Source organism: Oncorhynchus masou, chromosome 13 (assembly GCF_036934945.1).
Source record: "Oncorhynchus masou masou isolate Uvic2021 chromosome 13, UVic_Omas_1.1, whole genome shotgun sequence".
NCBI lineage: Eukaryota > Metazoa > Chordata > Actinopteri > Salmoniformes > Salmonidae > Oncorhynchus > Oncorhynchus masou.
In genome coordinates, this window is record NC_088224.1 from 57,631,383 (window position 1) to 57,659,036 (window position 27,654).

Sequence of the window (27,654 nt, forward strand, 5' to 3'; positions counted from 1 at the left end):
CATGATTAAAAAACAACTATTTATTACTATCACACAACAGCATTCGATGGACTCGTACTCACTACTGCACCCGACAGCCGGTTGCTTACAACAGCAACTCTACTCCCCTCCATAAGTATTTGGACAGCGAAGCAGAAAATGGACTTCAGCATTTTGGCTTTTAGATCAAATTATTCACATCATGAGACAGTACAGAATGTCAGCACGAGGGTATTTTCATACATATGTTTTAATGTTTACGCCCCCATTTGAAGAAGTCGTTAGTATTTGGATTAATTTGCAGTTTGTTTTTGGTTGTGTTTCACATTATATTTTGCCCAATAGGAAATTAACGATGACTGGAGTAAATATCTTTCTATGGGAGCAGATGTTTCTGAACACTTGCAAATGAATCCTGATAGCTACAACAAAACATGCTAACCTCTCACTTGTTACCAACAACAGGAGAGGTTAGTATGTCTTGGAGGGGGGGGGGGATCTTTGTGCCTCTAACCTTCACTCATCATTCATGATTACTGATAATCATGGTAGCATCCACATTAATGTAGAGGTGTTCTGAAACATTCTGTTCTTACTTACAATAGACGCTTGTGGGGTCACAAGCTTGATGTAGCCATTGAGTGCAAGGAAAATGGGACCAAATACTCAACTTTCAATAGACTAAGTGAATTTGTCCAAATACTTCTTCAAATGGGTGGAATAGATACATAGTCCCTTCATTTCTAAACGGTACAACAGATGTGTATGAAAATACCCTCAAGTTAAAGGTGACATCCTGTACTCGCGCCTCATAAGAAACATGGGATCTAAAATAGAAACAAGTTATTGTCACGCCCTGACCTTAGTATTCTTTGTTTTCTTGATTATTTTGGTTCGGTCAGGGTGTGACAAGGGGTGGTTTGTCCTGTCTAGGGGTGTTGTATGTCTATGGTTCGTTGCCTGTGTCTGCACTCGGTTATATATAGCTTCACGTTCCTTTTGTTGTTTTGTAAAGTTTGTTTAGTGTTCTTCCTTTCATTAAAAAGAAGAATGTATTCACATCCCGCTGCGCCCTGGTCTCCTCCATTCAACGAACGTGACAGTTATCCTCACTGTGCAAATACATATTTAAAAGGATTGTTTAAAATAAATGAACAGGGGGGAAAAAAAGGAATTGAACGAAAACTCCCTGGTCAATTCTGTCGGCCACCTAAGTGGGTGGGTTTTCTGGGGTTGAATTCAATTTATTGTGGGAGCCACACCTGCATATCTTGTTGCGCACCTTCATATGGCAAATCTGAATATCGACTACTTAGAAGTGCGTAGGAAATTTCCTAAGTCTGACTCTGCCCCTATGAGAAAAGGCTTGAGTGTATAGTGAAACGGTGTCATTGGTGGTGATTGTGAATAATCTACTGTAATGCGATCTGATTGAATGGGGTTTTGTACTATGGAGTGTTGTATGACAGTTAAAATACTCACATATTCCTTCTTAAGTACCGGCAATAGAAGATGTACCTGTTTGAGGTCTCGTTACAAAAACAAAATCCATAAAATGTTTCTTCAGCATAGCAACGTTATTAGACCAGTACAGGGTACCCTGCTTTTAGGTCCCAATGTCCTCTCCTCTTTCTTCTCTTCTCACAGGGTAAAGACAAGACGGATGTAATAAACAGATGGAGGGAGAGAGGGATGAGAGAGAACTGTTTCTACTCGTCTTCCTCTGTGCTGGAGCTGGGCGGTAGGAGGACACACTCCTGTCTTCGGCTCTTGGACGCCCTCCTCTTCCTCCTCCCTGGCATCTTCAGCCTCCTGTGGATCACATCTAACACACACAACACCCCATATTAGAACAACTGCAAAAGAGGATTAACAGTAATGATAACGCTCAGTTGTAAAAGTTAGGGTCCTATAAAAGCTGATCCTTTTTTGGCAGATTTTCTTTATAAACATTTTTCTTTTAGGTTTCCGTTTTTTCCCTGTTATCAGGTTTTCGCTCTCAAAATGTAAACTTATTTAATAGTAAAACAACTAAATCACATGTTCTAAGTCCACAACAATGCTTAAACCATATCTGGAGACCACTTTTTAGGTCTGGTATAAATCGAAGAAATGTTGACCGTTGTTTGGTTAGCGATGTTTCTGTAGCACTCACGGAAATGCAGAGTTTGCAAAAGGTCCTCTGGTCAATTTCCCCCAAAATGTTACTTTTTTTTATAGGAACTCTGTCAGGGTCTCAACTTACTGTAAAATAGTAGAATAACACAAGGTGCAATTTCGAAATGTAGTTGTGCATCAGCAGTTTTCCTCAGTCACTGATAGTCAGTCAATTAGCCCATGTCAGCTATTTTCTTTTTTAGATTGCTAAGTTAGTTTAGCGGGCAGCTATCTAAACTTGTTATCATGTTCAAATTACAGGCTGGGGGGCCCCCATTGATTTTGTTAGTCAGTCTCACACAGATATCATATTCAAAACTGCAAACATTTCTCTTCACCCTATGGCATAATGGGTAGAATTGCAGGAAATTAGCAACACCCCATGGCAAAATGATTTACTCAAAATTAACTGTCAAGAGGGGCGCCATTAAAATGTTTTGCTCACAATGTGGGGAGGGGGGGTGGGGGGGGTATGCAGACCCGCGAGCAACTGCACCCCCTCATGATGAGTTCAGATTTTTTTGTGGTCACCGCCCCCATCGAAGTTGTCCATCTCTGGTGTAGACATATTGTATGTGCGTACCACACACACACACACACACACACACACACACACACACACACACACACACACACACACACACACACACGGGGCATGGCTGTGCCGTTTCAGAAAGGTAAATACAAATCACTGATGCATTTTGTTAATATATTATGATAATTTTAGGCAAATTAATAAATGTTCTAAGTTCAATACATTTTTTTTTTATATCGTTGAATTCCATTTTCATGTCTGCATTCCGTAACGCAGATTTTATAGGGCCCGTAAGGAGTGTGTGTTGGGGACGGGGGGGATGTGTGATCCCCAATGAACCCACCTGCCACCCTGTCGTAGTCCTGCTTGGAGTCGTGCCAGTACATGCTGGGCGTTGTGCGCCAGCGGCGGTAGAGGCGCGTGTGCAGCACGGACAGCACCAGCAGCACCAGGAGGAAGCCCAACGCCGCCGCCGCCCACACCGCCTCGTCTGTCCGCGGAGTGGGCAGCATCCTGTCACCGGGTCCAGCCACAGCGCCCCCTAGCGGAGATATGGTCTCAGTGCACTCGCAGTGGCCCACCCTACCATCACAGTCTGCTCTCCTGTCCTGGCTGTTCGCCTGAGTGACAGGCAGCTGTTTGGGCTGACTCTGAGACAGAGGCTTTTTCCTATTGGTTGGAGAATCCACGGGCTGTGTCTCTCCCTCGTGTCTGCTGCTCTTCTCCTCTCTCGCCTGGATGTCTCCCGTTTTCCCGCTCTGCCTCTTGTCCTCTGCTTCGTTCTGGTTCACCCAGTCTGTTTCTCTCACTTTGCCTCTGGGATCTTTTTCATTAGTGTCATTTTCTCTGCGGTGAGGTTGAGTCACTTTGAGTCCTCGGTCCTTGCCTCCCTGTGTAGCCCTCACTGTGGCTTGGCTCTGTGCTTCAGGTTGGAGTGTGGTTCCATGTTTCTGGACTTTGTTCGGCTCGGTTCTGTCCAGGGTGGTCCGTCTCTCTTTCTCCTTCCCCTCCTTCCTGAGTGCAGCTCGGCTCTTGCGGACCCTCCCTCTCCCCCAGTCTGTCACCTCCAACCATCCATCCAGAAGAGAGAGGGTCTCCTCACAGCACTGCCTCAGAGACTGGTTAGGATCAACAAAAAGGCAAACTCAGTAAATCATACAAACAAGTAAAACAATTCTATGACAGCTTCAAGACAACCTGGTTGCGGGGAATTGCAGAAGGTTCGCCAAATACCACAAATGTCAGAGTACAGATTATTTTATGTATATTGGTTCTTTAAATTTGGATAAGAGTGCTGGAAATGTAATCACTTTAAGGTTATTTCTTGATGTGAAAATCTAAATGCATAGATTTGATGGTAGTGTCATTAGATTTGGGGTGGAATGGGGTCCCCAGAAATTCTGGCCCCAAAAATGTGGTCCCCACTGAAAAAGTTTGAATACCACTGCTTTATGCTGTCTTTCAAACTTTCAGACATACAGTGCCCTCTCCTCTCTCTGTCTTCTGGCTCACCTTTTGCTTTGGGTATGCGTGTTTGTGATCTGCAGGATGGGTCAACAGCAAGTTATACTGTCTGCTTTGATCCACGTCGCCACGGTTCCCGTGTGCCGCTGTCGACTGCAGCCAATCACAGACCTCCGACGTGGTCACATGGGACAGCTCCAGCGTGCGACCCCAGGACACCAGCGCTAATGGCTTCAACAGGATAGAGATTCAGTCATCACAGGGTCATGTTCAGTAGGAACCAAAAGGAAGACAACAGGTAAGTGCTATCTCTATTTATCCATTAAGAAACACTTGTTTTCTCCCTTGTTTTGTAACTGTGTGCCCTAATGAACACAACCCTCATTTCAATGACAGGCCACTCTGAAGATGTATTCCCCATTGATAGAGGGAACATTCTGGTGTCTTGTTTCACCGTCGTGACTTTGTCTATGCATCTGTTGGGGTGTCAATTGAACGCCCTGCTGTCATAGTAGACATATTTTGTGAGGAGGTGTCCGTTTTCAGTGTAATCTATAATCTGGGATATCAGCCATTTCACAAGCTAGTACAGAGTAGATGGTAAATCACTTCTACTGATATCTAAGTCTAAGTAAAGGCAATGTTTCCTTTGAGACTGTCTTTAGTGTGTGTGTGTGTGTGTGTGTGTGTGTGTGTGTGTGTGTGTGTGTGTGTGTGTGTGTGTGTGTGTGTGTTTGTGTGTGACTCACTCACTCTGTGTTTGCTGAGGTCAGGGTGTGGCGTTATGATGTAGTCAGACAGACAGCAGTGGCCCAGGACAGACAGCAGGTCACGCTGACGAACAGGAGCACATGGATGGTACAGCAACACTGTTGCTCCATGCTGCAAGCACACACGCACACAGAAACACACACACACACACACACACACACATCAACAGTAGAGACCGATTAGAGTTGGACAATCTGTTGTGGTAATACTGGACTAATGAAAACATATTGGCTATCTAATATGTGAGGTTGTGTGAGGTTGTGTGTGTGGTGTCAGGGTTTTAGTGGTTACCTGCAGGTTGTTGAGCCAGCGCTGAGGGGGGCAGTACAGGTACTCTCCACTCTCTGCTCCTACAGTCCGGTGAGCACCACTACACAAACCACCCACACAAAGACAGTTTAGTAAAAGGCACGCAACACAGGAATTGACATGAAGCTCTCAGAGGCACTTGCCCATCATGCAGGTCAGGAGCAGTTTTTATTTATGGTTTTGGTCACTTGCCCAGAAAATGTATTTGGCTGTTTACATACAGATTACATTGTCACATTAAAGAGTTATTGCAAAGTAATATACATGAATATTTGCATGAGAAATGGAGTGCACATTTAACAGCCTGTCATATTTAACTGGATTTGACACAGGTTCACAGGTGTGTATGTATTGTGTGTGTGCGTGCGTGCGTGCGTGTGTCCGCCTGCAACATCTTACCTGTTGGGGATAGTGTGATTGTATGTGATGGGTGTGTCCATGCAGACGTGCTCGATCCGCTGAGGTCAGACAGGAAAAGAGGGCAGACTTATGTATCAGCGCCAGGTGTGATTTCTCATTCTATATTTCAGAGAGGCATGTTTAGTTCTAGATCATACATTTCTACGTGAACGTTCTGCAACGCTGTGCCCTGCTGAACGGGGCTCGGGATTAGGCAACGTTTGCAACCTATCCTTCCAGACAGAAACACTGCGGTATGTTGTCTTGTTGACAATTTTGTTTGAATTTGTATTGAATTAAATTGAACAGGTAATGCGTCCTCTCTAGCAGAAAAATAAATACAATAAAATGCTCTTTTATAGTATATTTGTGTAAAGAATCAGTCGCTCCAAAGACTTATCAGTAATTAGCTGCAATGTGATCTAAGGGTTTGGAAAGAACGTGCTCATAAGGAAAGATAAAGGCTCATTGTACTTTCTGTTTGACAAGTTGAGTGATTTACCTGTGGGGGATACTTTGTGTCAATGCTAGCAATCTTCTGCAAACAGAGGAGAGAGACCTGGTTTACACTGTGTTTCAGCAATGGATTTGCTTGGGAAAATGCACACAACAAATGCACAATATTACGCCACGTGAACACGATAAATAGGTTACATAATCGTCAATGCTCGAGCTTGTGTTCAGTGAACATGTAATTTGTGCTTACAGTAGTTTACTACCAGTCTTTATGTATGTTATGTGGAACAGCGGTTCAATGGGTCAAGTGGTTAACTCCATAGTTACCTGGGTAGTGGACTCTGGCCAGGAAATCACAGGACAGCTCCACACAACTGACAGGGGCAGGTCTCTCCCCAGCAAGAGCTGCCAGTCACAGAAACACCATCATACAGATACAAAACGGTCACAGTTTACGTGCTGTTTTGAACGGTAACATACAATCGACCGCACATATATTCGCCATGTCATTGCATTGATGTGATAGCTATGGTTTTTCTTCGCGGTCGTTATCCAGATTGTCTAGCTATTATAATTGAAGCAGGCAATACAAAGTCTAGTGACATGTCGCGACAACTTTTACTTTTACTTCACTACATTCCTAAAGAAAATTGATGTACTTTTTAATCCATACATTTTCCCTGCCACACAAAAGTATTCGTTACATTTTGAATGCTTAGCTGGACAGGAAATTGGTCCAATTCACACACTTATCAAGAGAACATCCCTGGTCATCCCTATAGCCTCTGATATGGAAGAGTCACTTTACATGCTTCGTTTGTAAACACACACGCTTCGTTTGTAAATGAGTTTTTGGGAGTAATAAAAAAAACAAGAAAATGGTTCAGTCTGGTTACTGGGTGACTTTCACTTTTACCTGAGTCGTTTTCTATTAATTAAGGTATCTTTACTTTTACTCAAATATGACAATTGGGTAATTTTTTCCACCACTGCATATGGCCGTATAAAATAGTCCATAATGATTCATATTGTACCTTGCCATTGTCACAAGATTTCCACATCGGCCTAGCAGCACGGGAAAGAACCAAGCACAGCCACAGTCCGGACAGCAGAGTCGACACCGGTGGAGACATTCTTCTTCACACAATGGACAGAGCGCGAATCACGGCGATGGTATCGTTTGAAGTAAACTCTTAAAATAAATACATCATTTTTTCAAAACAACCATTGGTCAACATTTGGATCATCCCATTCCTGTAGCTCCCACGTCGAGAACCATCGGTGCGAACTACTGCAAAAGCCCTCTCTGCTGGCACTGAGCGCAAACATCCAATGCAAGGCGAGGCATTGATGCTGTTACAGCAAAGGTCTATCCGACAAAAATACAGTATTCGAAGCTCTCTTTTTTCTTTGCCATGCAGTTAACGTTAGAACTGGCTACGGCAAAGCAAATGGGACAGAAAATGTAGGTTATTTTTTCATGGTTCCTACTCATTTCTTCCACACGGTGGCGCCAAATTATCACTTAACCGTCTGAACGCTGGAAACTGAGGACAGGCGCGCTTCAGCACTCGGCGGTCCGGTTCTGTGAGTTTGTGTGGCCTACAAATTCGCATCTGAGTCGTTGTTGCTCATAGATGTTTCCACTTCACAATAACAGCACTTACAGTTGACTGGGCAGCTCTAGCAGGGAAGAAATTTGATGAACTGACTTGTTGGAAAGGCGGTATCCTATGACAGTGCAACGCTGAAAGTCCCTGAGCTCTTCAGTATGGGCCATTCTACTGCCAATGTTTATCTCTGGAGATTACATGGCCGTGTGTTCGATTATATACACCTGTCACCAACGAGTGTGGCTGAAATAGTCGAAACCACTAATTTGAAAGGGTGTCCACATATTTTGGGCATTTAGTGTACTTTATTCCATGGTCATTCGTAACTTTGTTCAATGCAGTCATTTGGTCTGGCGTCCTCATACATTCGTTGTTAAATCTTATCATTGCATATTTATGCCCATACTTCATATTTATTTATAGCCACTATGCTGCATCAGTTTGACTTCAGGTGATAATGCTTATTTAAGCAATAAGGCACGAGGGGGTATGGTATATGGCCAATATACCACGGCCGTGGTATAGAAGCCATATACCACAAATCCCTGAGGTGCCTTATTGCTAAGTAACAGACACATTATAAACCGGTTATCAACGTATTTAGAGCAGTAGAAATACATGTTTTGTCATACACGTGGTATACGGTCTGATATACCATGGCTGTCAGCCAATCAGCATTCGAGCCCTGAATGCTGATTGGCTGACATACCCGTATACCACAGGTATGACAGAACATGTATTTTTACTGTTCTAATTACGTTGGTAACTAATTTATAATAGCAATAAGCCACCTCGGGGGTTTGTGGTATGTGACTAATATACCATGGCTAAGGGCTGTATCCAGGCACTCAGCGTTGTGTCATGCAGAAGAACATCCCTTAGCCGTGGTATATTAGCGATAAAGTGCATTCGTAAAGCATTCAGACCCCTTGACTTTTTACACATTATGTTATATTACAGCCTTAATCCCCATCCAACCTGACAGAGCTTGAGAGGATCTGCAGAGAAGAATGGGGAAGAACTCCCCAAATACAGGTGTGCCGAGCTTGTAGCGGCATACTGTACCCAAGAAGACGCAAGGCTGAAACCGCTGCCAAAAGGGCTTCAACAAAGTACTGAGTAACGGTAAGGTATTTCTGTTTTTTATTTTTATTTTTTGCAAAAATAAAACGTTTTTGCTTTGTCATTATGGGTTATTGTGTGTAGATTGATTAGGATTTTTTTAAATCAATTTGAAAATAAGGCTGTAATGTATCATAATGTAGAAAAAGTCAAAGGGTCTGAATCATTTCCGAATGCACTGCATACCACACCCCCTCGTGCCTTATTGCTTAAATAGCACACCTGCCTGATAATATGGGCCAATATGATATTGGGCTCAATTCTAGAGGGGAACATTTTATTTTAAATGGTTTAAATGGTTTTAGTCCTGTTCATTTTGGAGTAACATGTTCGAGGCGCTGCGTGCTAATGGTTAGTTTGGCTGTCTATCAATAAATTAAGGAGTTTCAGATTGATTCTAGTGAGCGATTGGATAGCATGCACTGCAGACTTCGGATAATTTGATTACTGCCAGCGTTGATTAGACTGCTCCAGGCAGTGGTCTCGTGTGGGCATGATTGAAATCCAAACCCAACCCTCATGTAAATCGTGACGACCTCAGTTACACAAATCTCACAAAACTCACTGAAAGAATCCTACTTACACTTTTGTTTGTCAATTTTGGCACTGGAAGGAATGTTTCTGACTACTATCAATGCCACACAGTCTGTTTTCAATCAGATGTTGATTTTTGCCTTCAGTTGTTGCTCTTTAAAGTAATACATACAAAACCACTTTTGAATATCAGTTGGGTTATTCCTCACGAAATCAGAACAAAAATATACCATGATTTTTTCTTTTTTTTTCTTGACATTTAATCCATAGAATGGCCATTTGGAGGAAGGATTGTTGACATATATTAGACATTTGTATCTAAAAAAATAATTGAGAAATAATTGATCAAAGATGGCATATTTATAACATTTTGGCCTCACCCAGGCCTAGTGGCGACCCGTCATTCAGGGCAGAGCCCCACCTGTTTAGCCCCACCTGTTTGACCTGTACATACACTACCCAGCTCGCTGGTCAGCATAGCATCTCCCACCTGTAGCACACGCTCCAGCAGGTATATCTCTCTAGTCACCCCCAAAACCAATTCTTTCTTTGGCCGCCTCTCCTTCCAGTTCTCTGCTGCCAATGACTGGAACGAACTACAAAAAGCACTGAAACTGGAAACACTTATCTCCCTCACTAGCTTTAAGCACCAACTGTCAGAGCAGCTCACAGATTACTGCACCTGTACATAGCCCACCTATAATTTAGCCCAAACAACTACCTCTTTCCCTACTGTATTTATTTTATTAATTTATTTTGCTCCTTTGCACCCCATTATTTTTATTTCTACTTTGCACATTCTTCCACTGCAAATCTACCATTCCAGTGTTTTACTTGCTATATTGTACTTACTTTGCTTCCATGGCCTTTTTTTGCCTTTACCTCTCTTATCTCACCTCATTTGCTCACATCGTATATAGACTTGTTTATACTGTATTATTGACTGTATGTTTGTTTTACTCCATGTGTAACTCTGTGTCGTTGTATGTGTCGAACTGCTTTGCTTTATCTTGGCCAGGTCGCAATTGTATATGAGAACTTGTTCTCAACTTGCCTACCTGGTTAAATAAAGGTGAAATAAAAATAAATTAAAAAACGGTCAAAAGTTTTAGAACACCTACTCATTCCAGAGTTTTTCTTTATTTTGACTATTTACTACATTGTAGAATAATAGTGAAGACACCAAACTATGAAATAACACATATGCAATCATGTAGTAACCAAAAAGTGTTAGACAAATATATTTGAGATTTGAGATTTTAGAAATAGCCACCCTTTGCATTGATGACAGCTTTTCACATTGTTGGCATTCTCTCAACCAGCTTCATTAGGTGGTCACCTGGAATGCATTTCAATTAACAGCTGTGCCTTCTTAAAAGTTGATTTGTGGAATTTCTTTCCTTCTTAATGCGTTTGAGCCAATCAGTTGTGTTGTGACAAGGTATGGTGATAGCCCTATTTGGTAAAAGACCAAGTCCATATTATGGCAAGTACAGCTCAAATAAGCAGAGAAACGACAGTCCATCATTACTTTAAGACATGAAGGTCAGTCAATCTGGAAAATTTAAACAACTTTGAAAGTTCCTTCAAGGGACATATCAAAGTTCCAGAGTGGAATCTCTGGTACTTTTAGAGTAATGGTCCAATTTGTTGGCAATTTGTAGGATTCTAAATGGTCGCCCTCTGCTGGTGATTTGTGAGATCTGCAATGCTACAAGTAAAAGGAGGTTTGTGATTGGTTACATAGCCTGCTATGCCAATTTCTCTGTGTAAAATGGGCCTTATCCTTAAAACTCGCAGAGATCCCACTCTGTATCTTTGATATACCCATAGAGTATATTATGTTCAACAATATATGTGTACAAACAAATTGCCAAATCAAAAAATTTATATTTTCAATATTAATATTAATATTTGTCAATATTCATAAATTAATGTAAGAAAATTGTTATTGAAATCAACATTCATATTTTAGAGCAAGTAGTACAGCTTCATATGACACTAATAAATATGCCAAATTGTATTATTTCTTAATTATGCTTTTAGATACAAATGTCAAGTATATGTCAACAATCCTTCCTCCAAAGGACCATTCTATTGATTAAATGTTGTGAAAATCAGAAAAACGATGGCTTTTCTTTGTCCTGGTTTCGTGAGGAAGCACCCAGCTTTTCTTTATACTAAACATATTTCTCAAATCCTTAAAATAAGCCCAGGGATCTTTCAGAATCAAGGGAATAGGGTCCATCAAATCATATTTTATTGGTCACATGCACATATTTAGCAGATGTTATTGCGGGTGTAGTGAAACGCTTGTGTTCCTAGCTCTACATGAAGGCATTTTGGGGAGGGTCATGCTTTTTCAATTTTGTTGCTGGGGAAGGTTTAGTATTTTAAAAATATGTCCAGAGGGGTATACTAAGAAGCAAGCTAGATCTATGTGGGGTTTTCTAAAGCTAGCCAGCTTTAATTAGCTTCACATTCCAGCTCAGGCTTCATGGATATTCCTCTTCTGCCAGCCACTAACTCAAATGTCGCACGTGGCTAATCGAACGAGGAACTCTTCATTGAGACAATGCTGAAACATCAATCCATGGGCGTGTCAGTGCCACATTTGAATTTGTAACCAAATTAAGCAGGCTATGGTGTGAAATAGGCTTTTAGAAGTGCTGTCTATGTTTTATTACTCATCGTTAATGCCGTCTATGGTGTACTTATCAATGCACAAGCACCTTTTCTCCCACTCCAAAATAATTTGATTTAGTAATATAAAGGTTTTACTGTGCGTGAAGTTTCAAATGCATTCTGTCATTACTAAATGTGTAATATGATAATATGGTATTTTAACAATTCCATTTTTAACATGTAAAAATGCTAATGAAAGGGATGATGACACAATCTTTGCGGGAGGGAGGCAATCTGATTTCATTGGTCCTCAACTCACATCTCAGACACTTCATTCAGGATAAATTGACTTAGTCCTGAGTTAGCCTGCCCCAGAGCAGGTTAGTTCTAAAGGGTTCTTATCCATAGAAATTTACCAGGCTAAAAGGTGAACCCCTTTAGCGGTACCGGTTATCCCAAGTTGAACTCAGAGTTGACCAAAGTTAGTTCACTAACTCCTCAAACCAGTAGTAGGGCCAAGCTTCTTGTCATCCAGGACCTACAGTTGAAGTCGGAAGTTTAATCAAATCAAATCAAATTTATTTATATAGCCCTTCGTACATCAGCTGATATCTCAAAGTGATGTACAGAAACCCAGCCTAAAACCCCAAACAGCAAGCAATGCAGGTGTAGAAGCACGGTGGCTAGGAAAAACTCCCTAGAAAGGCAAAACTCTAGGAAGAAACCTAGAGAGGAACCAGGCTATGGGGGCTGGCCAGTCCTCTCCTGGCTGTGCCGGGTGGAGATTATAACAGAACTTGGCCAAGATGTTCCAATGTTCATAAATGACCAGCATGGTCAAATAATAATAGTCACAGGCAGAACAGTTGAAACTGGAGCAGCAGCACGGCCAGGTGGACTGGGGACAGCAAGGAGTCATCATGCCAGGTAGTCCTGAGGTATGGTCCTAGGGCTCAGGTCCTCTGAGAGAGAGAAAGAAAGAGAGAAAGAGAGAATTAGAGAGAGTACACTTAAATTCACACAGGACACCGGATAAGACAGGAGAAGTACTCCAGACATAACAAACTGACCCTAGCCCCCCGACACAAACTACTGCAGCATAAATACTGGAGGCCGAGACAGGAGGTTTCAGCAGACACTGTGGCCCCATCTGATGATACACCCAGACAGGGCCAAACAGGAAGGATTTAACCCCACCCACTTTGCCAAAGCACAGAGCCCACACCACTAGAGGGATATCTTCAACCACCAACTTACCATCCTGAGGGGGGGGGGGGGGGCAACCCAGACAGGAAGATCACATAAGTGACTCAACCCACTCAAGTGACGCACCCCTCCTAGGGACGTCATGAAAGAGCACCAGTAAGCCAGTGACTCAGCCCCTGTAATAGGGTTAGAGGCAGAGGATCCCAGTGGAAAGAGCCAGGCAGAGACAGCAAGGGCGGTTTGTTGCTTCAGAGCCTTTCCTTTCACCTTCACACTCCTGGGCCAGACTACACACAATCATATGACCCACTGAAGAGATGAGTTTTCAGTAAAGACTTAAAGGTTGAGACCGAGTTTGCGTCTCTCACAAATTAATTGGGTATTAGTCATTTAAAAACCATGTCGCCTACTAGCCAAGTGTTGTGAAGAGTAGACTACACAAATAGAATAATATGTTTTGAAATTTAAATAAAGAAGGGATGGTGTCACGTTCTGACCTTTATTTCCTTTGTTTTGTCTTTATTTAGTGTGGTCAGAGCGTGAGTTGGGGTGGGCAGTCTATGTTGGTTTTTCTATGATTTTGGGATTTCTATGTTTCCGCCTAGTATGGTTCTCAATCAGAGGCAGGTGTCATTAGTTGTCTCTGATTGAGAATCATACTTAGGTAGCCTGGGTTTCACTGTTTGTTTGTGGGTGATTGTCTATGTTAGTTGCTTGTGTCAGCACAGTTCTTATGATAGCGTCACGGTCGTTTATTGTTTTTGTACAGTTTACTTCGTGTTTTTTGTCATCTATTAAATGATGCATTCCCACCACGCTGCGCTTTGGTCCGCTTCTTACGACGATCGTGACAGATGGTGATCTTCTGAACTGTTAGAGTTAAACCAATGGTTTAAAGTATTACAGAAAAATAATGGCATTTGAGCATAATCCTTTCAATTCTAACTAAACAATTTCCATAATTTGCCCTGTGGCTGTAGTTGAGAGATCAATTCGAGCACTCCAAGATCCCAAAATGTATTCAGTGCAACAGTGTCATAATGCACCCTTACTTTGCGCAAGGAGCACTGACCATACTGCCATGTGTGATAAGACAAATGGTTGTTTATAGGAAATACACTTTTTAATTGTTTTACCTCCATGTACTGTGAGAAGAGATATGTTTGGGCAAACTTAGAAAAACACATCATATAGATCAGATACAAGCAATATAGTGTCTTTTTTAAGATATTAGGCTAATATTCAACATGAAATGTGAAAGGTCAGCCCATTACTGTGAAACCGGATTTACCTGTTCTGCACAGGCCAATGCATTCACACAAAACAATACCCACACCTTGGCCAATGGCCAGAATAAAGGACTTCCTATCAGTGTAACTCAGTCATATCATCCATTCACAGCCAACGGCAAGGTGTAACTGGAGCGGCTGTTGAGTTGAATGGAGTTCAACCGACCCAAAGGTATGGTGATCTATGCACTTTTAGTGACTTTTGCTCACCTTTGGTGACTTTTGCGCAGCTTTGGTGACTTTAGCGCAGCTTTGGTGACTTTAGCGCACCTTTGGTGACATTAGCGCACATGCCTTAATAGATGACCGGCATACTGTATGTTTAAAGCTTGATGTGGTCTAAAAATGTAATGGGTCTCGTTCTTTAAGTATGTTCCCCGGTAAAAGTAACAATCATTTCTCATTATCACCAACTGTATATTCCACCCCATTCTACTTTAGGTGTAATTGGAAAATGTAGATATATGACATTTGAATTGGTGAGCTGTAGTTTAAAGCTGTACAATTATTAGTATTTCTTTGCAGTCATGCAGGGGTGTGGTCCAAAAACATCTGAAATCAACAAATATCATGCAATTCTCCACTGTTGTTGTCAGACAACATGCAAAATGAATTTATTTGCTACTTCTTCTACTTAGAACAGACAATATGTAGATGTAGTCAATTTGGTTTGTGCATTATGGCTACAAATGTACTGAGGCGAATGCATCATTGCATGGGATGGAGTACAGTGTGAGAAATAAGGAAAGGCATCAGATAATGTTTTATCCATTATATTAAAACACTTTTATGCCGTTCATACATGATCAGTACCTATGCATTTTTGATATTCTGGTTATTTTTTTTTTTGTATTGTATTTAATGTTGTTCGCACCGCAAAAGCCTCAGTGTGTAGGTGATTTGTACAATAGGATAGGTGATTTATACAAGGCTAAGATGACTGAAAATATAGTACAACCCGTACAATACAATACAATAAACATATTGATTTGTGATTGGAACATGTAACTGTGTAGTAATCTACGCTGGTTTGTGTAGCTCCAGGGGGAGGGCCTGGAGATGGAGAGGGAGGACAAGTTGTCCTGAGCACGCTGGATGAACTCCAGCCTGGAAGGAGTGAACAGAAGCTTGAAGAGCATGGAGGGCTGTCTTCAACCGACACCACTAACGCAGCCAAGACGGACCCCAGAGCTCCTGCAGGACGATGTGGAAAGGTATGTAACGGAGGGTCAGGTTCAGTGGAAGGACTGCGAGACATTGAAAGTAGGCCTAAAATGTTGTGATCGGGAGGGGGGGGGGGGTGTACGTTGTAGTGTGCACGTTTATATTGAGGGTATAGTCAAAGACTTCCCAAGAAGAGTAACGATAGGTCAAATAGTAAACTGAAATAAATGCCTGTGCATGTCTGCACTATGAAAACAAAAATACATTTACCATCTAATTTTACTCCGTCATATCCTTCTGTCAAGTTGTAACAATTACAGTCTCTCTCTCCTTCAGGTTGACTTGTACTCATTCCACAGCTCCCCATCTTCAGACAGCGAGGAGGAGGACAAAGGCAAGAAGGAAAAGAAAAAGAAGAAGCTGAAGAAGAGGAAGAAGAAGGTGAGTCGCCTAAGCACTTCCAATGTGAACATCCCCTACTTGGAATGCACTGCTCACTGGAGGCTCGCAAATGTGGTAAAAGAGACTCGGACATAAATGCAGTTTCAGAACTGTGCGCTCTACACTAGTCGTTTAATGTGTAGTCACTCCACAGCTGAGGGCTGATCTCCAAAACGTAGGTGTATTTTGCAATGGTGTGGTTCTCAAATGGGTTAGCAGGGCTTACTACAGTCAGGAATACTGATGTGAAAAGTGACGGTAAGGAGAGGGGAGTGGCATTAAGATATTGCAGAGTACTATAGATCACAAGCCTTAAGAACCCCTGTTACGTATTCCTGTGCCGGCCTCCAATCATTTATACAATGTGACAGTTATCTAGGAATATTGGTCTTTAATAGTGGGGCATTCTGTAAGACCCTTTTAAAATGCAATAGAGAAGCACATTCATTACATTCACTCATGAAAGGTAAAGTATGAAACAACCAAATAAGTGAGGTATCTACTGACATGTACTTTACTGGTGTCAATTATGCAATAACCTTTTCTTCTTGTACACAGGATTCCAGTTCATCTTCTTCCTCCTCCTCCTCCTCCTCCTCTGACAGCAGCTCTTCAGACAGTGAAGTAAGCTGCGCAAATCTCTTAACATTTGACCTAATGTTCATCATCATTATATCAGAACTGAATTTGATTGAGCGTGTCTTGTGCATTGGAACCAATACATGAACAGTCACAAAAGAGTGAACCCTGCCCATCTGGCACTCCTGGCTAAAGCTGCCTGTTTGGAATGAGTCAATGAACAAACAGAGAGAGAGAGAGAGAGGACATTTTGGTTAGATTGGGCCATGTGTTTAGTTTTAGACAAATATCTTGGTCATGCGAAGCCAAAAGGAGACTTGAATCCCCCAATGAAACAATTAAAGTGAAAGGAAGCCTAATTGGTTTATGGAGCGTGTCTTGGCAATGCTGGTATCTACCCTGAAACCAATCCATTGTTGTTTTAATCCTGGGAATACTCTTTCCAAGCGTATCCAAATTAGGTCCTTTGCAATGACACACAGCTTTATAAAGTGGATGTAGTATTGTCTTACTATGTCACATTGGAATGGGCAGTTTTTATTTGATAAAAAGTGACTACTGTAATTGCTGATGTGAGCTTTATTTAGTCTTACTCTTCTGACTTTTAGATGTGCAATCATTTAGATTTATCTTTCACTCAGAAAAAAACATGCCATCACATTTTTGGGGAAATTATGCTCTGAAAATGAATGCAGCGGTTTATTTGAATATATAATCCGTTTGAAGTAATGTTTGTTAAGATATGCTGTGATTATCGATAGCAGGTACTTTCATTCCACGATAGAAACTCAACCGCCAGCGTTGTATGCTGGTCTGGAACAACAGCACTATGTTCTGTCAGCGTTAGTAAGCAGGAGACTCAGGTTTGCATGCTTGAGATATGTGGGGTTGAAAGACTAGCTGAAAGTCTAAATGGCACAATGAAACCCGTATGGTAGGCATGCTGTGACCTTCGGGACCCAGATCTAAGATAGGCATAGGAAACACACCCAGTCATAACCTGTTGAGCTGGTGCCTGCAAGATCAGGAAGTGAAGAGGTGGTAGGGACTTGCTTTCTATCTGGAATATGCACTGATATGATCCGTGAAAACACTCTGCAATAGCAGCAAACAAACACATATGCATAAGGTGGATGTACACACAGTACCACTGAAAAGTTTGGACACACCTACTCATTCAAGGGTTTTTTCTTTAGTGGTACTATTTTCTACATTGTAGAATAATAGTGAAGACATCAAAACTATGAAATAACACATATGGAATCATGTAGTAACCAAAAAAGTGTTAAACAAATCAACATGTATTTTATATTTGAGATTCTTCAAAGTAGCCACCCTTTGCCTTGATAACAGCGTTGCATACTTTTGGCATTCTCTCAACTAGCTTCATTAGGTAGTCACCTGGAATGCATTTAAATTAACAGGTGTGCCTTGTTAAAAGTTAATTTGTGGAATAATAGTGGCTACTTTGAAGAATCTCAAATGTAAAATATGTTTTGATTTGTTTAACACTTTTTTGGTTACTACATGATTCCATTTGTGTTATTTCACAGTTTTGATGTCTTCGCTTTTGTTCTACAAGAAAAAAATTTTTTTAAATAAGAAAAACCCTTGAATAAGTTTGTGTGTCCTAACTTTTGACTGGTACTGTATATGTGAATTGTGTGTGGGTGTGTGTGTGTGTGTGTGTGTGTGCGTATAAGTAATTTTATTAGTCATGAACAATAAAACAAGGATGGATACACCTCACAGGTGGAATAGAATGACTTATACACACACACACAACCCATCCTTGTAGATGCCGAGTCATCGTGCTTGTTTATTTCGGTTGAATGTCATAGATTAAATTTATGTTTACTACCCATGTGTCTAAAAGCATTAAGGCACAAGGCGAGACCCAGATGCAGACACAGGAGACAGATGGTTGGAGTCTTACAATGTTTATTAATCCAGGCAGGACAGGCAAAAAGGTCCAAACCAGATCAGAGTCAGTGAGTGACAGACAGGCTCGTGGTCAAGGCAGACAGAATGGTCAGGCAGCCGGGTACAAAGTCCAGAAAACAGGCAAGGATCAAAAACCGGAAGGACTAGAAAAAGGAGAATGCAAAAAGCAGGAGAACAGGAAAAACGCTGGTTGACCTGGAAACATACAACACGAACTGGCACAGAGAGACAGGAAACACAGGGATAAATACACTGGGGGAAATCAGCAACACCTGGAGGGGGTGGAGACAATCACAAGGACAGGTGAAACAGATCAGAGCGTGATAAAAAGTACAGAGATCTAAAATGTACTTTCGTCCTACCTGTCAGTGTATGTTTTGTTCTGCTATGTTAACATTAGATGAATAAGTCAAACTCGCAGTGAGACTAACCTCTTGTCTGTCCTTCTGTAGGATGAGAATAAGAAGAAGAGGAAGAAGAAGAAGGCAAAGAAAGAATGTTCTGGGGATACTATAGTACATGATGCAGCCTCCATATCTGAGACTGGTGATTGACAGCTTTGTTTTCTGTGTTCGGGCGTGTGTACTGAAGGCTACGAACTGTTCTAAATGACCTACTGTGTTTAAACATAAATGACCCCGCCTTGTAACCAAATATTACACCGACTGTACCTGCCTACTGCTCAAGTGACACATTCATCTCAATTCACATTATATGTATAGATACCATGTTAATGGCACCATTTTTTTTAAATAATAAAGCAACAATGGGAGGAATGTGGGTATATGAGGCGAGGGTGGGGTGGGTGGATAGGTGTGTAATCTCAGTCCAAAGGGCATGTATTGAGTCAAACATTTGATTGTAATTTTGTTGACTTTGCACCACATCACAGATTTTATCCCTAGAGGGGTTGGCCCTATTTGTTTTAAGATCAAGTTGCAAGAATGAAATCGAGGGTGTTTTATCTGACCATGTGCACTGTTTATGTTCAATCAATCATCTCTATACAGAAACACCACCAAAAAAAACACACAGAACAACGATAATCTTATAAATATTATATTGTCGTTCACTAAAACATATTGACTGATTTTGTTGTCGTCGCAGGGCTTGAAGGCGCCACTAATCTAAACGACGAGGAAACAAAGAAGAAAGAGGATGTGAGTGGGTTTTCATCAAATATATTATGTCATTTCGTATCATCACCATGGCCAATTTCCTTTTCCAGAAGTTACAAGCCAGAGTGTGCACAGTAACAAGAAGCCACATCAATACTCTACATCGCAGAGGAAGTCAGCGTTTACTTCAATGTTACCGTGGCAGGATTTAGAACAAGCATTTTTGTCCCTTCCTCTTAGAACTCAGGCTCGGACAGTGAAGAGGACAAGAAGAAGAAGAAGAAAAAGAAGAAGAAGAAGAAGGTATGTATTGGAGCTCCCCTGTATACATACAGGTGGTAACGTGTGAAATGTCTCATGAAAGAGCTCCTTTTTTATGTTCCTCTTTTCCGTTTCTCAGGATTCCAGCTCCTCTTCTTCATCTTCCAGCTCGTCCTCCTCCTCAGACAGTGAGGAGGAGGAGAAGAAAAAGAAGAAGAAAAAAAAGAAGAAGAAGAAGAAGAAAAAGGTTTGATTCAACATGAGATCAGATAAACGTGTGGTGCCCATTTTGTCGACACAGCACACTAACGATTTGTTTGAATTCTTTTTCAGGATTCCAGCTCCTCATCTTCATCCTCTGATAGCTCTTCATCCTCCTCATCCTCGGACAGCGACAAGAAGAAGAAGAAGAAGAAGAAAAAGAAGAAGAAAAAGAAAAAGGCAAGAACATTTCTCATTACACCAACGTGGCTAAACAATGTCAAAGTGTTATAAACAGGATACCTCTACCAAATCAACACATCTGACTGAAACCTTACAATATGACCTGACATTATTGTGAAACATTTACCTGACGTCCTGACTTGTGGACATTTCTCTTCTAGGATTCTAGACGTTCTTCTGACAGCGAGGCAGACAAAAAAAAGGTAATATACAGTACCAGATTAGGAGTTCTAGTGTGTTGGTACCATGTCAAAAACATTGAAAGATGTTTTCAAACTGAGTCTGAATCTATTTCTGCTTTGCAATCACTGTAGTGTACAACTTTAATTCTTTTTTTTTTCAATAATAAAACTGCCTTATTTTGCCATGTTATTCCCCCTACATAATTAACAGTTCAATTGCTATCCACACCTCATTTGTTTGCAGACTACACAGAAGTTAGTGCAATGAACAGCAAGCTCTTAAACAGCGGGCCAGCACTATTACCAAACCAGACACACCAGCAAGAACAATTATTTTCCTCAATGCATTAGCTTTTGGGGAGGCCTAACTTGGCCTACTTGCATGCGCTTGCCCAGAAAACCCTGCAAGAACATACTGTAGTCACATGTGTTCTGTTTTGTTGTGTTTGGGAGCAGGGAGAAGAGGCAGACGGACAGGGCAAGGATGAGTACAGCTGTGCTGCAGGCGTTTCAACAGCTGGTATGTCATTTCTTCTTTTAAAATGTCACAACGTGTTTTCACAACGTTGTTCTGCATGCAAAGCTATTCTCATTCTGGATGCTTTCTTTGGAAACATGGGCATTGTAAACACAGCATCACATCAGGTCTTCATGTTCATTCATATAAGGTCATTAAACATGTCCACAGTAGACAACAAGAAATGGTGACCCAAAATATGCATATCCGCAGGTGCGGAGGGTGCTGGACTGGAGGGTACCCTGGGACAGAAATTGGGCAAAGGGGAAAAAAAGAAAGACGAGAAGAAGAAGAAAGACAAGAGAACGGACAAGGTGAGGTCATCGAGGCGTATAACAACAGGCCTTTCGAGAGTTTTAATCTTGAAACTTAAGCGGTACCGAGTCCGCTCAGCCTAAGTGGTACCTACCCACTCCGTGGGAAGAGCCGGTGCTCCTAATGTTTCGTACAGTCCGTGCATATTTATTTAGCATATTTATTTAGCATATTTATTTAGCTTTTCCTTGCCTGCTGTATCTCTGGCTCTGCAATAGTCACGTTTTTAACGTATAGAATCCCATGTATAGAATCCCATGGTGTATCCGAATCCCACGGATATTACCTTCTAACAGTATTAAGCGTGTGTTTGTTAGACTTACAGTTTTGTAAGGTCGAAAATGCGTTGCTTAGAAAGTGTCAGCAGAGGGCGTCAGAGATGAAAAGGGTTAAAGTTACAAAGGAATTCAACCTCTCACGCTTTTTCTCAGGGCTCTGCGTCTGAGAGTGATGACGATGACAAGGTAAAACGCAAACAGATCTACAAACGGACACTCCTCTCCTCACTTTGAATTGAAACTCTCTGTATCCCCCGAATGACTTTCTCTGTCGTAATACCCTCTCCCCAATCACAGTGCAAGAAAGACAAAGCAAAGGAGGGTGGAGCATCAGCTGAATGGATTTGTAAGTAAATCAAAAAAAAAAAGAATTGTCTCAGAAGAGATATGGAGATAATGAAGGGGAAATCTTGAGGGTGATAGTCTTCTTTCCCGTGACGAAAGGTGGCAGAGATTTTCCTGAAGGAATGGAAGCTGGAAACCTGAGTGATGATGAGAGAGAAGGAGGCAAGGAGAAAGAGAAGAAGAAGAAGTTGAAGAAGAAGAAGAAGGTACTCATTACAGTTCCCATTGGCTCCCTGTGGTACAGGACAGACAACCTTTCCCACAAGTATTTAGTTGAGCTGTGTTATTCTGCCATCGGACTTGAGCTCCTCTCCAAAAGTGTCATGTATTGAGCTCATGTAATGAATTATGTAATACAGCTACAATACCCTAATGAGTGTTTTTTTTTTAATTGAAGGACTCTGGCTGTTCATCATCCTCTTCATCCTCGGAAAGCTCTTCCTCTTCAGACAGCGAGGATGACAAAAATAAGAAGACGAAGAAGAAGAAGAAGAAGAAGAAGAAAGCTGAGGTTGGTGGTTCCAAACTATCAGCCACATTGTATTCTATGGTATTGTTGGATGGTGCAATGCTCCACACTGTCCCCATATGACTGACATATTGGACACCGTTTTTGCAGGTTTCCAGTTCTTCATCCTCCTCTTCCTCTTCATCCTCTTCTGATAGCGAGGAGGAAAATAAGAAGAAGAAGAAGAAGAAGAAAAAGAAGGTGAGAAAGCGATGTGTTGTGTGAGTTAACATAAAAACAAGGTGAGAAAGCGACGTGTTGTGTGATTTAACATAAACAGAAAGTGAGAAAGCGACGTGTTGTGTGATTTAACATAAAAAGAAGGTGAGAAAGCGACGTGTTGTGTGATTTAACATAAAAAGAAGGTGAGAAAGCGACGTGTTGTGTGATTTAACATAAAAAGAAGTTGAGAAAGCAACGTGTTGTGTGATTTAACATAAAAAGAAGCACGTTGTTTTTGTTGACTCACTGTTGACCCTGGTCATTTCTGTATCACATTAAAACTGTGTAAAACCGTACTAAACCTATGGCTATCTATAGCCCAATGACAGACCCTGGAAAGTTGTTAAATACTTCATAGTGACCTTTTTTGGTTGTTGTCCCTCAGGATTCTAGTTCTTCATCCTCTGACAGCTCCTCCTCCTCTGACAGCGATGATGACAAAAAGATAAAGAAGAAGAAAATGAAGAAGAAGAAGAAAAAGGTAAGTGTAACAATTTACCAATGAAATGTTGCATGTCCATATTGCTCTAGTTACTCCATTGGCTATTGCATCCCATTTGGCTCCATCTCCTCAGCATTACAGCACGGAAGCAAAGGCAGACATGTCACAAAGCATCTTGTTCTTTGGGAAAATACAGGATAGATGTCTGATTAAAGTTTATGTCTGTTTCAGGATTCCAGCTCTGATGATTCAGATAGCGAGAAAGACAGGAAGAAGAAGAAGACAAAGAAGAAGACGAAGGTGAGTGCCGATGCATACAGATGTTATTTTGAGAAACCCAGTGGGCAGGGTTATGGTTAGAAGCCCACTGGTAAGTGAATGAATTCCACTCTCTTCATTTGTCTTTGACAGGGTTCCTGCTCATCAGACAGCGAAGGCGATAAGAAGAAAAAGAAGAAGAAGAAGAAGGATAAGAAGGTACGTTGTTCTATTGTTTGTCTTGGGGGAGGGTCTTTTCAATTTTGAAAGATATTGGAGATGTCAAATGAAACTTTTATTGTGTGTCCAGGATGATTCTGACAGCGAGGAAGACAAGAAGAAAAAGAAGAAGAAGAAAAAGAAGAAGGATAAGGTGCGTTTTCAATTGTCCTGTATTGGGGAGGGTCCATTTTTTTTAAAGAACAGTTCATTTGAGATATCTAATGACTCCTCAGTGACCAGAATATGTATCTTGTGAGTCCAGGACTCTGACTGCGAGCAAGACAAGAAAAAGAAGAAGAAGGACAAGAAGAAAAAGAAGAAGAAGGATAAGGTGTGTCTCAACTGTCCTGTATTGGGGAGGGTCCATGTTTTAAAGAACAGTTCATTTGAGATATCTAGTCATATCTGAATGACCAGCATATTTATATTTGTGTCCAGGACTCTGACAGCGAGGAAGACAAGAAAAAGAAGAAGAAAAAGAAGGTATGTTTTTTAATTGACTGTCTTAGAGAGTGATCCTCAAACTAACGACAGTAACAATCAGAATGTGACTGTGGATCGCTTCTCCTGTGTACTCAGGATTCTGATTCTGACAGCGAGGAAGATAAGAAGAAGAAGGATAAGAAGAAAGACAAGAAGAAGGATAAGAAGAAAGACAAGAAGAAGGATAAGAAGAAGAAAGACAAGAAGAAGAAAAAGGTAAGTAACACAAATCTATTTGGGAGTTTATTTATGAGGCCCTCTGAGTTATGAGCCCAATGCACATAGTGGAGGCTAATAAAATAGGATAGTATTTCATCCCCATTTACTGTAATTATGTGTGTCTAGGATGACTCCTCATCTGGAAGTGATGATGATAAGAAAAAGAAGAAGAAGAAAAAGAAGAAGAAGAAGAAGGAGGAGAAGAAGAAGAAAGAAAAGGTAAGTCTCCATAAAGGTAAATGTTATTTGGAGATGCACAACAGTGAGGTGAACACTGGAATCTGATGGACCACGTCCTCTGTTTGCCCTGTAGGGTTCCTCTTCTGGAAGTAATGATGATGAGAAGAAAAAGAAGAAAGACAAGAAGGTAAATGTTATTTGGAGATGCATATGATACTGTTTGGAACACTGTCTTTCCTCCGGAAGTGAGAAAGACAAGAAGAAGATACAAATAAGGGAGACAAATTCCTGGTAGTTTTGTTATGTACACAAACATGTGATACCAAAATAGCTTATTGACTCATTCTACTTAAATTTACATTGGTATTTTTTGGGGACACAGGACTCCTGTTCCAATGTTGAGGGAGAATCTAAGAAAAAAACAAAGAAAGATGACAACAAGAAAGAGGTAGGTACAAGGTAGTGAATATTGGAATTGTATGCAAAGAGAAAGCCAAACCCTCAAGTTTTTCCCTGGGGTAGTCCAATCATCTCCTCAATGTCTCAGCTCTAAAGCAGGTATGTAGGACAGTTTTGAAGTAAAAGCCACTCATAGGTACGTGTCTGCGAGAATAGTTTCATTTAAACATATCAGTTCCATTCTAATAATTTCTCATTTATTCACTTTTAGGATGGACCTGAGAATGAAAAGTGTGGAGAGATGAAAAAGGAGGGGAAATATGTAGGTGGCTTGGTGATGGGAGGAGGGTGCATGGATAGCAAACCATCTGACAAGGGATCAGCTATTCGCCCGAAACCCACCCTGAAGTTGGAGTCTTGGGGGCCGCCGGCAGACGCCAGACCCAACACTCGCTATGAGTCCCTTTATAGCGCCTCGCACTCTCTCAGTCCCAGGGAGAGCAGCCCCTCCCGCCCACCACTCAGTCCCTTGGAGGCCCTGATGCGGAACCCAACCTGGACCAGCGACCGTGACCCAATGACCGGGAGAGGACCAGCCAGCAGCAGAACCACACTGCTCAAATCCAGTGATCTGCTCAGGGGTCCTAAACCTTATCAGCCTTAATTAACATGGAGATTGGAAAAGATAGGCCAAGATCATTCATGCTCATTACAATCAGGCTGAAACATGATCAACAAGGAATTCTGTCAGAAATAAATAAATCATTTCAATAGGTACATTTTTGTGAATCTCTTTTCCAACTGAAGCTGGTCAACTTTTGCAAATAATACACTTTTATCTCTTTGGGAACCTCACACTTGAGTGACATGCAATTTGTTTATCTAAAGTAAAGTGGGAAGTTTGAACATAATTGACGTGTATGTGTCTGTGTGTCTGTGTACATATTCAGGAATTTCCAGCAGTATTCATGCAGGCTGAGATCAGATGCACTATACTATGAATGTAGTTTGAGGAGTTAGTGACGTAACTTTGGTCAACTCTGAGTTCAGTTGGGATAACCGGTACCATGAAAGTGGCTCACCTTTAAGCCAATTTGGTAAATCTGCTTCAGGGCGCAGGCTAACTCAGGGCTAACTACAATTATCTTGAATGAAATGTCTGATGTGTGAGTTGAGGACCAATGAAATCAGATTATCTCCCTCTCGCAAATATTATATATCATCATCCAATTCATTTGAGGAAGAAAACTGCTTAAAATATGAATAAAATGTGTTTTTGTGTGTTAACAAGTTCCACATTTAGTAATGACAAATGCATTTGATACTTCACGCACGGTAAAACATTCGTATGACAATACGATAGTTTTATTTTTTAAGAGTAGGAAAAAAGGTGCTGTGCATTGATATGCACACCAAAGGCGGCATTAACGATAAGTAATTAAATAAAGATGACACTTCAACAAGCCTTTTTCACACCATAACCTGCTGAAATTGCAAGATAACTTTTCTTTCATTTTGATTTCGCCCAAATGAAAATGTGGCACGTGGATTGATGTTTCAGTATTGTCTCAATTAAGAGTTCGGTTTTCGACTAGCGACATGAACACAGTGTTGCCAACTCCTCACAGTAAGGAAAGTAGCTATTGGCTGTCCTAAAAGTCGCTAAATAACATCACCTAATTTGCGTAATTGACCATGCGCAAGTAATTGTTATGGACGCTGTAGGAGAGGAATAATGTCGCGGGAGAGACAAAAAGTGAGTAAAAAACACCCTAAATATGTTTAGAACTACAAATGAGCAAGCTGCAGAGAGTGGCACTGTTGGATCCTGTATTTTACATTATAGCCATTAGATATATACGATTAAATATCTGATGTTGGTTGTGTGAGGTGTCTGCATTTGTGCACTGGAGCATCATTATGAGATTAAACAACTGCTTGCTACTTGACTGTTTCTGTGTGACAAGAACTGAGTAACATGGTGTGACCTGCATGTTGCAAAACTGTAGATAACAGCCCAGCAGATGCTTTGTCCTTGTGTTTGTATGTAACAATATTGAGCACATGGTGTGACTTGCTGTATCTTACAAAGTTGTGATCGGGAGGGGTGGTCATCACGAGGTTTAACTGAGATGGAAAAATACAGAAGACGCAATGAGTTGGGGGGGCACATTCAGAGCGTGGGGTTGCGAGAACAAGCGGTCTTTTGTTAGATAACAGGAGCCAGGTGCGAGATAATGGTATGGAGCATGAGAGCATGGATGTTCTTCACAGCAACATCTATCAACAGAAGCGCCAAGAGGCGGGGACCCGCCTGAGCGCCTGCAATAGGCTGAGCAAGTTTAAACCACGCCCAGTCTCTACTGTGATAGGCTAACAGACGGGTTGGAACTGTCTATCACAGTATAAAGAATACTGTTTACATACATCTTGTCAGTTCTCTGTTCTGCCCTGCGTGATATTACAGTGAGCCCGTATATACGAAAGTTGCATTTGCCATTTATTACTTAGCTAATAAAAAATACATAGTATAAAATCGGTGACTCATTGTTATATTTATCCTGATACCAGATTCGAATTTACGCAACTCTAACATGGTGACCACCGACGTGATCTGGTAGAAGGACGACGCTGGAGATTGTCCGGCCGATTGGCCAGTACTGTCGTCAGACGG

General features: G+C 41.3%; 2 protein-coding genes across 4 annotated transcripts; one reads left to right on the forward strand and one right to left on the reverse strand.

Annotated features, from left to right (window-relative positions):
* On the reverse strand, positions 1–7,566 carry LOC135552688 (uncharacterized). 2 transcript variants are annotated; one of them, XM_064984459.1, is made up of 9 exons: positions 7,105–7,566; positions 6,398–6,475; positions 6,117–6,149; positions 5,615–5,673; positions 5,198–5,276; positions 4,889–5,017; positions 4,184–4,366; positions 3,015–3,789; positions 1–1,804 (listed from the first exon to the last, which is right to left on the reverse strand). In XM_064984459.1, the coding sequence occupies exons 1-9, from the start codon at positions 7,201–7,203 to the stop codon at positions 1,689–1,691; spliced, it is 1,551 nt and encodes a 516-aa protein (XP_064840531.1). In that variant the 5' UTR covers positions 7,204–7,566; the 3' UTR covers positions 1–1,688. The 2 variants fall into 2 exon arrangements, with proteins under 2 accessions (XP_064840531.1, XP_064840530.1); XM_064984458.1 differs by having other exon boundaries at positions 6,117–6,152.
* LOC135552685 (cylicin-2-like) lies at positions 5,757–25,891 on the forward strand. Of its 2 annotated transcripts, XM_064984452.1 has the most exons (30): positions 5,757–5,868; positions 8,644–8,808; positions 14,572–14,631; positions 15,498–15,673; positions 15,960–16,064; positions 16,623–16,688; positions 19,040–19,133; positions 19,695–19,747; positions 19,946–20,008; positions 20,106–20,213; positions 20,300–20,407; positions 20,572–20,613; positions 21,049–21,112; positions 21,323–21,423; positions 21,856–21,888; positions 22,000–22,048; positions 22,147–22,253; positions 22,445–22,558; positions 22,667–22,756; positions 23,163–23,258; positions 23,451–23,519; positions 23,631–23,696; positions 23,788–23,850; positions 23,962–24,030; positions 24,138–24,182; positions 24,279–24,398; positions 24,528–24,620; positions 24,715–24,768; positions 24,964–25,029; positions 25,252–25,891. In XM_064984452.1, the coding sequence occupies exons 3-30, from the start codon at positions 14,610–14,612 to the stop codon at positions 25,642–25,644; spliced, it is 2,529 nt and encodes an 842-aa protein (XP_064840524.1). In that variant the 5' UTR covers positions 5,757–5,868; positions 8,644–8,808; positions 14,572–14,609; the 3' UTR covers positions 25,645–25,891. The 2 variants fall into 2 exon arrangements, with proteins under 2 accessions (XP_064840524.1, XP_064840525.1); XM_064984453.1 differs by lacking the exons at positions 23,788–23,850; positions 23,962–24,030 and having other exon boundaries at positions 23,631–23,691; positions 24,136–24,182.
* The last annotated feature ends 1,763 nt before the right edge of the window (positions 25,892–27,654 follow it).